Below are 12145 nucleotides of genomic sequence, written 5' to 3' on the forward strand. Positions count from 1 at the left end.
ATTTTATTTAGAAAAAATTCTAAAAATAAATTTAACCAATTAATCTGTTTATATCAAATGCTGTATACTAAGTACAGTAGGGATTTCAATGTGTATCAGGTGCACAGTCACATATATTTCCATGCTTCAACTGTTAACCGGCAGGTTTTCCTCAATGTTGTCAAAAACAAGCCTAAATCTTTCATTACAGTGCCTCAAGTCTGTACGGCTTTGTGTTGCCATACATTCAATATATGAAACATTTTCGTGACCTCTGACATAACGTATGCCTTGTTATAGAGAATAGAGATCAGCATGACCAGTGGAAACACACTGCAACAGCAATACCACCAAATCGAAAGTATGCACAAATGAACTCTCAACATCGTCAACAGTGCGGAGGAAGAGCTCAAATCAGGCAAAATAACCTGCACTACTTGTTGCCCAATCAAAACCTTTGCAGCGCACACTAATCTTTCACTTTCGGATACACTCCACGTCCTACTGTGGCACCAACTGCCAATCAGAGACACTGGCAGAGCAAGTCTTTCTTTGAGTCAGTCACAGTTCAGAATGTTTTCATACATCCCACATAATAGCTGAACACAAAAGAACCATTCACACACAGTGAACGTGCAAGACATCTCATAGCAGTCCCACAGAGCGCCAACACTGACTGTTGTGACTGAGCGTTCAACAGGGAGAACACTGACTGCTGTGCTGAGAGGGTTCTCCATCACCATGACTTCCATCATCAGATGCATCGGAGTGCATCCACATCAAACGCATTTAAAGAAAAACTTTTTAACGCCGTCAGTGATGCAGTACCAGTGTTTCAGGAGACTTACAGTGGGCTTGCAATGTTACTGTTAGTTAAACACAAGGGTGGTGCAAACTCAGTGTTGCATCTCTCAGTGCTTTCAGTCCTAGACACACGTGAAAGACGAACACGGACACGGGCTGCTATTTTACTTTCACATAACCCTTATTCAGACTGGATTCATTTTACACAGAATGGTGGGGTAATGTAATTATCATCATCAGTACATCTCTTGGCTTTTAGTCAGTTCAAATACCTCATGTCAGGTATTCCAGGTCTGGCAAGATCACACAGGCTTTTTAGAATTAACCCTAGGTAATAAAGCACCAATCCAAATAGAAGGATTCGGTCACATCACGTGGGGAAGAGCTGCTTGGCTTCCTCTACAGTATGGAGACACTCCAGCAGAATATCAAAAGATCTTTCCGACCGTCTCTAAAATGAAGTCTTGGTTGAGTTTATAACGTACAACAAAATACACTTGAAACATCTTGTCAGAGAAGTGACTCAACTTTCTAGCACAGGTATAGACAAGAGTGCACTCTAAAATGACAGCCACCCCTTCACAAGAAAATGAGCAAAAGTTCATATAAAATAAGATTTAAAAAAATGCACTAAGGCAGGGGTTCCCAAACTTTTCCAGGGCAAGGCCCCCCAAATAGCATTAACATTTGACCGAGGCCCCCCTTTTGCAAGATGTCTTTAAAACACGTTAAAAATACAGACTTCTGAATATTTCCGCCCTTTTTTTTTTATTAATAATTACATCTTTACATTACATTATGAATTGAGTGCGTGTGTGTTTGACTGAAAAAAAATCACGTAAAAAATCATGTATTTATTTATTTTTCACACCCCGGGCACCCCCTGGCAGCCCCCAAGGGGGCCCCCACTTTGAAAACCACTGCTCTAAGGGACTTTTTGAGCATAAACATAAAGAGACATTATAATATAGGATTATTTGAACTTTTCTAAGCACAAAAGTTTGCAATTATTTATTTATTTCAACAAAACATTGGTTTCAAAATTATCAACACACACAAACTGAATATTTTCTGATTTCCTCTAATGTATAACAAAGGAAGATCTTGGACCACTCCAGAACCATGTAAGGTTCTTTATATGTCTAGGTTTGTGCATGTGGACTTTCAGTAGAGTTCAAATCCAGACATTGGCATGATCATTGCTAAACATTGACTTTGGGTTTCTTTAACTACTTCTATGGTGATCTGGAAGTGCGTTTGGCTCATCATCTGTTTGAAAGCTCCATCTCTGGCCAAGTCTGAACCTCTTTGCAAAAGCAGCCATGTTGTCTCTGGAACATCTTTTTAATTAGCAGAATTCACGGTTTGTTAAGATCATCCCCTTCCATCTTCACAAGAGCACTTGAACCACCGGCTACAAAACCGCTCCAAAGCATCTCTCATCCTCTTCCATACTTTACCCTGCCTATCGGGTGCTTTTCTTTTTTATGCGGCCCCCGCTTAACACTTGAACATGCCGATGGTGTGTGTGATCAGAAAAAGTTTTTGCTCACATCCATCATTAAACAACTGGTTTTGATTTTGATTTGTACAGGTCAATAGCCATCGATCTATCTCTGTGTTGAAAGTTCTCTGGGATTCCCCATAATAATGGATAACAAGGGGATTTTACATGTATGCATCATCATATTTAAACCGAAGGGGAAGAGGACATAGTTCAAAACTTCCAGTGGATGGAGAGTAAAATAAATAATACAGCAGATATTTCTGAGAGAACATAGTTCACATTAAAATGCAGTTCTAATGACATTTTTTGAAACAAAAATAGTTTCTCCTATTGCTTTTAAATAATTATTTCAGTTTTGTGTGTAGTGTTTATTGTACACAATCTCAATCTTGGACGACACTGCATGTATATGTTATGGATATATAATTAATACATCAAGAGTGACTTTTGTGGCCACTTGCCCTACCTCATGCAGTTATGATAAAAGGTCAAAGCAATCAGTATACATTAAAGACAAAGTGCATGTAGCAATCATAGAGCTCCTGATGAAGTGGCCGTGTACACAGTGCAAATAAACGCTTTAGCTTCAGCACTCATTGTACGTATTGGTACAGTGAAGGTAAAATTATGGGTTGTATACTAAAGTAGGTTTATTTACAGATTTATTTTTATTCTTTGTTTAATGAGCTTATGATTTGCATAAACAATAGCTGTTGTGTTCAGTCCCACATTTCAGAGGAGGATCAAGTATAAAACTTATCATTTTAAGTGTCTCCTGGTTAAAGTCCAGTACAATTAACAGACATCCACCATCAAGATTTGGCACATCAAAGCTTCAGGAATTTCCAGTGTTAAAAAGAAACTGATACACACTTAATCATAAGCAATAAACTGACAGAAAGAAGAGGAAGCAGTAAAAGCTTATGTCATGTCTGTACTAAAAACACATTTTTGGAAAGTTATAAAATAGTGAGGAACTGAAATAAACCCAAAGCAACAAAAAAAAAAAAAAAAAAAAAAAAAAAAAAAAAGCAAACTACCCACCATTAAAAAAAAGAAAGCAAATCAATGAATGACCACAAGAAGCACTTGGAGGCAGTTAGCCATGTAAAAGGCTGTACAACAAGCAGTAGTTTTTGTGTACTAGTAATCTGATCAGACAACTTCTTGATTCACTACCAACACCCCCCCCCCCCAAAAACCAACAAACAAAAAAACAAAAAAAAACAAACAAACAAAAAAAAAAACACACACCACCTTTTCAAATGGTAAAGGACTGAAGTGTTTTGCTTGCTGCATAAATAAAATATATTCTGTAAAGCAGGGTGGTTTAGCATGCATGGCAGTTTCACGAACCTCCAATTTGCTGACATAACAAAAAATTAAAGCAGTAGAAAACCTTAAAGTGCATAGGAACGCATTCCCTGCCTATTCGAAATAAAATGACTGCAGACTTCTGGATGGTGCACAACACTATAGCGGGATAAAGACAACTCAGAGCTGTAGAGTAAATGAAAAAAGCATCACTGTTGAGTGGACAAGGCACCAGCGTCTCTATTCAATCAAGCTCACATTTCAACTGCTAATATCGCAAACCTCTCAACATAATTAAAGGCCACTTCACACTGAACGCATTTCTGAGGAGTGTCGCACATGACGAAAAGGATGAAACGCTTTCATTTTAACTACAGTGTGACGCAAAAACACTTAAAATAATCCTGCTGCACTTTTAATAAGTTAAGTTTCATAAAAATCCTTTCCAATCACACAGGTTCACTTTCTATGTGCTCCGAGTTTGTGAAGTAATGAGAAGCTGTACATTAACATGGGAGACCAGGAGAAAGGTAATTAGGCTGTTTGATTACAGTCCCAGACTCATGTTACATCTGAAGTGTTCTGCTGTTCAACTGTCCCCAGCCTCCATGTTCTACTGACACACAACAACTCATGCATGTGCAGCATTAGTGCTTACAGCAAGTGGACAGTGTGAATCGGACTGAAGATCACTTTTTCAGAATGAAAGCAGTGTTTTATTAATGCTGTGGGATTACTAAACAGTGATTAATAAAGCACTGCAAAACTTGTATTATTAATAAATATATAATTATTTATTAACACTAGGGATGTGACGGTGAGGAAAATCGACGTGTGATAACACCGGTATCACCGTTAGGGTAGGGTGTCGTTGGCGCTTTTCCCTCTTTTCCCCCTTGCTTTTAAATTGCTTATGAATGCCCGTGTGGCGGTGCACATTTCACTTTCGCTTTCAAATTACAGGCAATTCGGGGGTGGCAATTGCTTGAATGGTAGGTTCATTATTATTCTTGATAAACGAAACCTGACTTCTGCTGATCAGATGCATTCAGTTTTTAATTGTAGCGTCTGTTCTCTAACTGAACTGAACTAACCGACTTTGGGTTTCTAAAACCACCTCTGTGTTGATCTGGAAGTACGTCTGGCTCATCGTCTGGTTGAAAGCTCTATCTTTGGGCAAGTCTGAACCTCCTGGCAGGTAATGCATCGACTGGAGTACATACTGCGTCAGTGCACGATTTCTGACGCAGCCAAGGATATGTTGCATGAGCAAAACAGGAAATAGATCAAACATTATAATATTATAACATGATCTAACATGATGGCATGCATGGTTGAATGCTCAAATCTGATTTGAGGTGAGGAGTGAAAAAAATAAAATGTGACAGTAACTGATAAATGAAGACATAATATAAAATCACTATTGCTTTTCCGCTTGTACAAAAACATCCATCCACCACGAGCTAATTATAGTCAGGTCTACAAAGTATAAATCTGGTTGCAAGAACTTGTACTTTAAATGGTAATGCACACTTCCTGTAATATTGTTCATGATTTGCTGATTAACCTGAATGACGGAAAAAAAAGTACAATAAAAACAAACAAACAAACATCAAGAAATCGGTAATAGTCTTACCTGTGATACACTGAAACTGACCATCCTCTCGTTGAATTGTGAAGGCCTCACCTGGGTTTACTTGCACCAAGATTACCTAAGAAGTGTAAAGAAATTCAATTCAGAAACACAGTGATGAATAAGGCTTTTTATTCCACTCTCACTTCTGTAACTACAGAGATAAGCTGTACCAGTTCAGTATGATTTATCAACACTACACAAACTGGTTTGATAAATAAGTGTAAAGAGTAAAGTGAACATAAACTGTTGGAATTCTCAGTTTTATGGTTTTGTCCTTGGTCCATGCAGTAAAAGTACACTTTCTGCTGGATTTTTTTTTTTTTTTTGGGCCAACAAAAGGGCTAGGACTGAACATCCTAGTTTCCTAGATCTAGGACTGAACATCCTAGTTTCAGTGGGCCAGCTGTCCTTATTCTCTGCTTCCTGCTATAAATACATTAATGATTGACCACAAAGTACATGAACACTTCTTTTTAAAAAAAAAAAAAAAAAAAAAAAAAAAAAAACGGAAAAGAAAATAGAAAAGGTTTCTGTTAAACGGATCTGACACGTAACATACTCGCATGTGTGGAAACATGGGTAAAGGTTAAACATGCAATATATGTAAAGCAGATGTGCCATCCATGCACTGAGGAGTCCCGCATTCTACAGTTAGTTTTGAACTGCCATTTTACAAAAGTTTTCTGCTGCATTACACCACAGCACTATTAAATGCTCAAATCTGATTGGTCAGATGATGGTGATTGATTAATTTCCTATAACAGCAGCTTTGACAACAGTGCCAGCTATAATTCAAATCACAAGTTTATATTAAAGTGCTCCTTTGAATACATTATTGTTTCCATAGTAACAGGAGTTTAAAATGATAGTTGAGAGGGCAACCCGTTAGGGTTGAAGATGTTTATTAAAAGTTCTCTCAATCTAAGGATGGATTCTCAGGAGTCAATATGTTTTTAGTCAGAGGACTTTCAAGTTTCAGAGTAACAAACTGCATTTTTGTTTTGTTTTAATAACATCATGAGAAAGAAAAGTTAAGCTGGTGATGGAAAACCTATTTACAGCTGCTATAACGTAAGTGATTGTCCTCCAGATGTTCCACAGCATTAAATGTAGCTATAATCATGTCATTAACAAATAAATAAATAAAATAATTATAACCACTGCAAAATTGCTGTGGTAAAAGAGGGGGAAAAACAGTTTGGAACATGATATTATTGGAAAATGATCAACTTCATGTTGGCATCAGTAACACGATCATAACAGCATGCTTATTCATGTTTAATTCCTCACTTAAATGTCAGTGTTTACACCTTGAAAGCAAACTTCAGTATAATCATCCTGTTCTAATGCAATGAAAGACCTAAAAAAAAATAAAAAATTAAAAAAACAATGGAAACCTCACATTTTGGCAAACCGGTTCAAAGTGAGGTCTACCACCTTCGAAAAAGCTGATTTTGAAGAGGTTGAAAAACAGAGCAGCACATCATCTTTAATTAACTTCAACTAATTTACCAAACTGAAATATAAATACCTTTAAATTATATAATAATTTAATACCTTTAAATTATATAATACAACTGAAATATCGAAATACCATGCAGCTCCAATTTAATCTGAAGCCATTAATCATTCTTGAAATGCAGTTAAAGGTAAATAACACTGTTCCTGGCTATGACTTTCAAACCCACGTCACAGAGGCACGCTAACGGCACTCATTACAGGGACACTTGTTTCTTGAAACCAGTCTGAGTCAGCCCTCTGCTGAGCCTTTGTTAAGGAGCATTCATGACACATCTGGCTTAGCGGAAAGCAGATGCACTGATCTGTTTCAGCAATGCAGGGGGTCTTGATCTAAACACCTCCACCAGGAAGTCTTTTTTGTGTTTGGGGGGGCTTATTCTCATTGTGAATAAGCTCATAGCCTGCACTCTTCCACACTGAGATTATGTGTAGAAAATGGAGAAGAAGAAAAAAACAACAACAAAAAAACATAGATGGTACATGAAAGGTTGAGGTGAAGCCATGGTGAATGAAATGCAATGCAGCTGGAACATTATTAGCTTTTGTAGCCTTGTGTTTTCAGGTTTGCCATAGCGACCACAAAAGAGGGCGACCGATCTGTCAGGCTGATCATAGCAGACTGGAGCCCATCATTCGAGCAGAAATTAATTCTGTGCTTTCCATCATAGCCACTCACGCTTCGTTTGTGGAAGAAAAAGAAAAACAACTAACATATCAGCTCGAAGAACAACTGAAAAGAGCAACAGATGTGAATGTAAATCATGTAATTCAGAACAAATTTAGACTTGGTCAGACTGTAGGCATTAACCCGTAGCTGCAGAGTTGAAATATGGGTGAATGAGCTTAAAACAGTGCTTCCCAGAATGGTCTTTATTCGTCTGATCCCCCAGGAATTTTTTTTTTGTTCTTTCAAAGCCACACCTAAACCAAGCCATCAAGCTAATCAAACTAAATACCTAGTTCAGAAGTGTATGGAGCTAGGAACGGGCAAAAATGTACATCAACTTGAAGAGGCTCGTGGCACCTGCTTCAGACTACGTTAGCACATTAAGCAGATCAGAATAAAAACCTACTGCACAGCTTCAGTGACACATCAAAAATTACACCGCCATAACATTCAGCAAAAAGAAAGTTTAACAGAATATTACACAGCAGGCCAAAGCATCTAATCAGGTTACCAGAATATTCTAGATAGAATATTCTTTTCCCACTGAGCACATCTCATATGAAAAACACTAATGAATAAACAGAAGACACGCTGTGTGTATTCGCTTTACCTCAGTCTTGCTGCTGTCATAATGCCTATACTCCCACGGCATGGGGCTCCGGCTGCGTGTCTCCCCCAACACAGCCATCCTCTGCACTTCCCTCTCACTCCCTCTTCTCATTCATGAATGCCAGAGACGCACACATGCACCGGCCCTCTGTGCACACGCGTACGTACATACACACACACACACACACACTCTCGCGTACACCTACGCAGTGATGCATTAGCAAAGCGGAACTATGAGGGGGTGGCTGAGGGAAGTCTTATTGAATTAGAGTCAAAGATGCTACGGTCGTTTGGCTGCACACGCATGCAACAGTGTCTCTTCACTTGCTTGCGTCTTTCCTTTGTTCTGCAAAATGCCGGCTTATCTGTCCCCTTTTTCGCCTTAATGACAACTCTCCAAAATCAACTGTATATGCAGGACACATCACGATTCTGGCTCCTCTTTTTCCAGAAGCATGCACGGAGTCAAACATAATGCGAGTGTCTACAGAGAGAGCTAGAGAGAGAGCAAGAGCGCGCGCGAGAGAGAGAGAGAGAGAGAAGGGGTGTGTGTGTGTGTGTGTGTGTGTGTGTGTGTGTGTGTGAGAGAGCAAGAGAGAGAGAGAGAGAGAGAGAGAGAGAGAGAGCGAGAGAGAGAAGGAACAATCTGCCACTTACTGTTGCCCGCATCTCTTCCCATTCAAACGTGCTTGCTTCAGCAGGGCTGGCCACTGTGTCAGGAATCTCGTATGCCACCCCCCTCCCCCCCACCACCATCACCACCACCACCACCACCACCACCACCACCACCACACACACACACACACACACAACTCTAGGGGGTTGGAGTCACCTTCTTTCTTTCACCCACCCTTCATGAAAGTGAACGGGCAATGGAAACATGGAGGGCCCGCCTGAACTCCAATCACGCCCCCACCCCTGCTCCCACCCCAGCGATAGACGAGGAGGTACGACTTGCCTCTGGCTGCTAGCTGGAATCTGTTTACTAGATACAGGGAGCATAGCACGTATTTGCTCTCTCTCTCGCTTTATCTCATCGCCTGCACTCTCTGCAGCAGATGGATGGCTCTCTCTCTCTCCATCTATCTCTCTCTCCCCCTCTCGCGCTGCCTCACTGCCACCGCCAGTCTCCACAGCAACCCCTTCAACAAATAAGCCGTGCCGATGTCCGCAGCGTTCCACGCTGGAAGAGATGAGAACAGCTAATCACCTGTGCGCTGCTCATGAGAGAATAATGGAAGTGAGGCAGAAACACTGGGGCTGAGCAACACCACGGAACTCGGAAAACGGGCTTGCGATGGTTGCATACGGCTGTGAAGTCGAAGGTGAAGTCTAGACTGAACCTTAGCCTAAGACTAGAGGCTGGCATATAGGAGCCTACTGGCAAAATGCTTTCATCTGCCAATGAAGCTAGAAATGTTCACTTTTGCATTTATTTGCATCATCGTGTAAGACAAGCTCCATCTTAGACTTCCCGTACTAACAGAATTTCACTAAGCGCATTCCAAGTGGAACCACTACCCGTAGCTAAACAGTTTCAATGCTACCACATACTAGACTAGAACCCCAGCAGCGGTTACCAATCCTCTTCCTTCAGATCTACCTTCCTGCAGGTTTCATCTCCAACCAAAATTTAACACAAGTTCTTCAGGCAATGTTTACATAATCAGGGGGTCAAGATTTTGGTTCGAGCAAAAGTCTTCAGGAAGGCAGGTCTCACCTGGTCTCAACACCACATGCTCCGCCCAGAAGCCAATCATTTTTTGAGCACTCTTTATGAAACAATACACCTTCTTGAAATAACCAAAAAAATTTTTTAAAAAATTAAAAAAATTTAAAAAATACTGTCCTTTTAATAATGCTTTATTAATGTGTAGTATTTGGAAGCGGCAGGTTTGTCAGTATATATTTAGTCATATGGGATGTTTGCTATATTAATACATAATATTTAAAAAGATATATTATAACATAATATATGCTATATTAAAGCTATCGAGCGCACGTAATTAGAAAGCAAGCAAACAAACAAATCTTTCTACAGGAGCTTGAAATTGCTGTCAATTGGACTGTTAGAAATGCAAACCGTATAGCTACACTACAGCTCCACTGTAAATACAGATCTGATATTTGATAATACATTTGAGTTTATGGCCCTGCACAACATGGTCAAGTTCGTTAGAGCTGCGTTTGAACTGATTTGTTGGGGGTTTTTTTTTTAATCCTTGAACTCTGACAGAGAACAGCTGTGCTTTGAATTTTTTATCAACTGCTACGAGAGCTGATAACTTAATTGGGAAATGAAATCCGGCAGATAAATAAAAACATGTCATTTGGATTTTGATTTGGTGCTGGATAGTACTGGAGTGGCACTGGGTCGGAAGACTTGGCGACGTGTTCGTGTAAGCTTCGTTCAAGAAGCATGAAAATACGAGGTGTGAACAGCTATCCTTCTCAAATGTCCACTTGTGATAGGATGGCCTTGCATGTACGCACATGCGCACACACACACACACACACACAAACCCATCTCTCATCCTCCCCCCACACTTTCTCTCAGTTTGCAGAGGGACCTTCTGCACAGCTTCTATTAATACTATGATCGATGTGTAAGAAAATGAGTTTGGGGGCCTTCTGCTGTGTTAAAGCAGCGTCTCATTAGTAGCTGTGTTTTGGCACTAATCCAGTGGCTTAAGGAACAGTTAGTGAAGGAGTATTTAGGTGTATACCACCGCACACCCTGCCTCAGCCGCTTTCATTTGATACAAGCCGTAAAACTCGAGTATTGTATGTCAAACAGCAATATGGCACAAAAGACTGGTAATATAGCTCAGGATAACGGCAGCACACAAACCCAAAGCTTCGAAGCAATTCCCTACTGTACACTGTGTTTGCAAACCATGACCGCAGCTTAGAGATCTTTCCAAATGTTTTAGATAACAGAAGTGTGTTTAAATCTGGGAAATGTTTCCCGGAAAGAACGCCACGAGGCAGCGGGCTGCGTCTGTGTCTCTCCCCGACCCTGAACCTCGACGTGGATCTTGATTAACGACAGGAAAAAAATGAAATGGAAAGCAATCATATTCGGAAAACACGAGACTCTCTCACCACCACAGAACAGACCATTGTAATAACTTTACCGCAAATTATGAAATTAAAATGTCAAAAGATAAGATATTCAAGATATTCCCCAGCAATGAGTAATACATGATTTGCTTAGAGAGATTAGAGATGGGGACATGCAATTCCTTCTGTGGCGTCATGGGCACACTGAACTTGCTGGGAAGAAGCGCAAGGCTGTCAGGGAGGGGGAAGCAAGAGTGATTAGCAAACACGGCTACAGCAGTTAGCGCTGGCTTTATTGCCCTGGAGATTGGCCAGTGCTGGTGTTGCGTTCACGTCTGTTAACGGCTGACGTCTTTACCCCTTCCATGAGTCAAGGCTCGGGTTCCTCAGTATTTGTTCCTCTTTAATTGTTTACCGCTTGACACTGTGGCACAGCAGCCAAGTCACCGTGAAACTGCTGGGTGTGGAGTTCAGGATTTATTAAGACGAGTTATACAGAATGTAAAGCTAGAAAGAATAATACCATAAAATATACATTTATATATAAAATAAACATCTACAATATATACACACATATACATACATACACACACGCACATTGTGTGTGTGTATATTGTAGATGCCCATTTTATATATAAATGCATATTTTATCAAATAAGCTGAGATACGCCACCATTAAGAAGCCTGATGTTGCTGTTATGTTTTGGAAAAAATAATTTTTTTTTTTTTTTTTTTTTTTCAAAAACATAGCAGCATCAGGCTTCTTAGTGGTGGCGTATCTCAGCTTATTTGATCTGTAAGTGAAGTGACAGCTGATTTGTCCTTTCAGCAGGACAGAGGAAGCTGTGCAGCACATAGTTAGAGTGATGAATTTCCTCCGTCTTGTAGTAATCTGCTTAATGTTTGTGAAAAGATGGAATGAAGCCATGTGATGATTTTGATGGCCTTTTCCCTAAACCTAGTCCATCATGACTTGTGGTTTCTCTGTACATCCTACAAATATTTCATAGTGTTCTGATGCTACTGCATACAACTTGGTAAAAGC

The 12145-nt window shown here is 40.0% G+C and overlaps 1 protein-coding gene across 3 annotated transcripts in view; it reads right to left on the reverse strand.

The window, feature by feature from the left end:
- Positions 1-12145, reverse strand: part of fndc3a (fibronectin type III domain containing 3A) — a 74081-nt gene that overhangs the window by 31514 nt on the left and 30422 nt on the right. The window contains exons 1-2 of one of the 3 annotated variants that reach the window (XM_053646690.1): positions 8695-8758; positions 5241-5316 (exon numbers count right to left, since the gene is read on the reverse strand). In XM_053646690.1, the coding sequence (XP_053502665.1) occupies positions 5241-5316; positions 8695-8706 (88 nt within the window). In that variant the 5' untranslated portion in view covers positions 8707-8758. Of the gene's footprint in view, positions 1-5240; positions 5317-8038; positions 8620-8694; positions 8759-12145 lie in introns of those variants that run through there. The other 2 variants (XM_053646689.1, XM_053646687.1) reach the window with 2 other exon arrangements.

The sequence above is a fragment of the Ictalurus furcatus genome, chromosome 17 (assembly GCF_023375685.1).
Source record: "Ictalurus furcatus strain D&B chromosome 17, Billie_1.0, whole genome shotgun sequence".
Classification (NCBI taxonomy): Eukaryota; Metazoa; Chordata; class Actinopteri; order Siluriformes; family Ictaluridae; genus Ictalurus; species Ictalurus furcatus.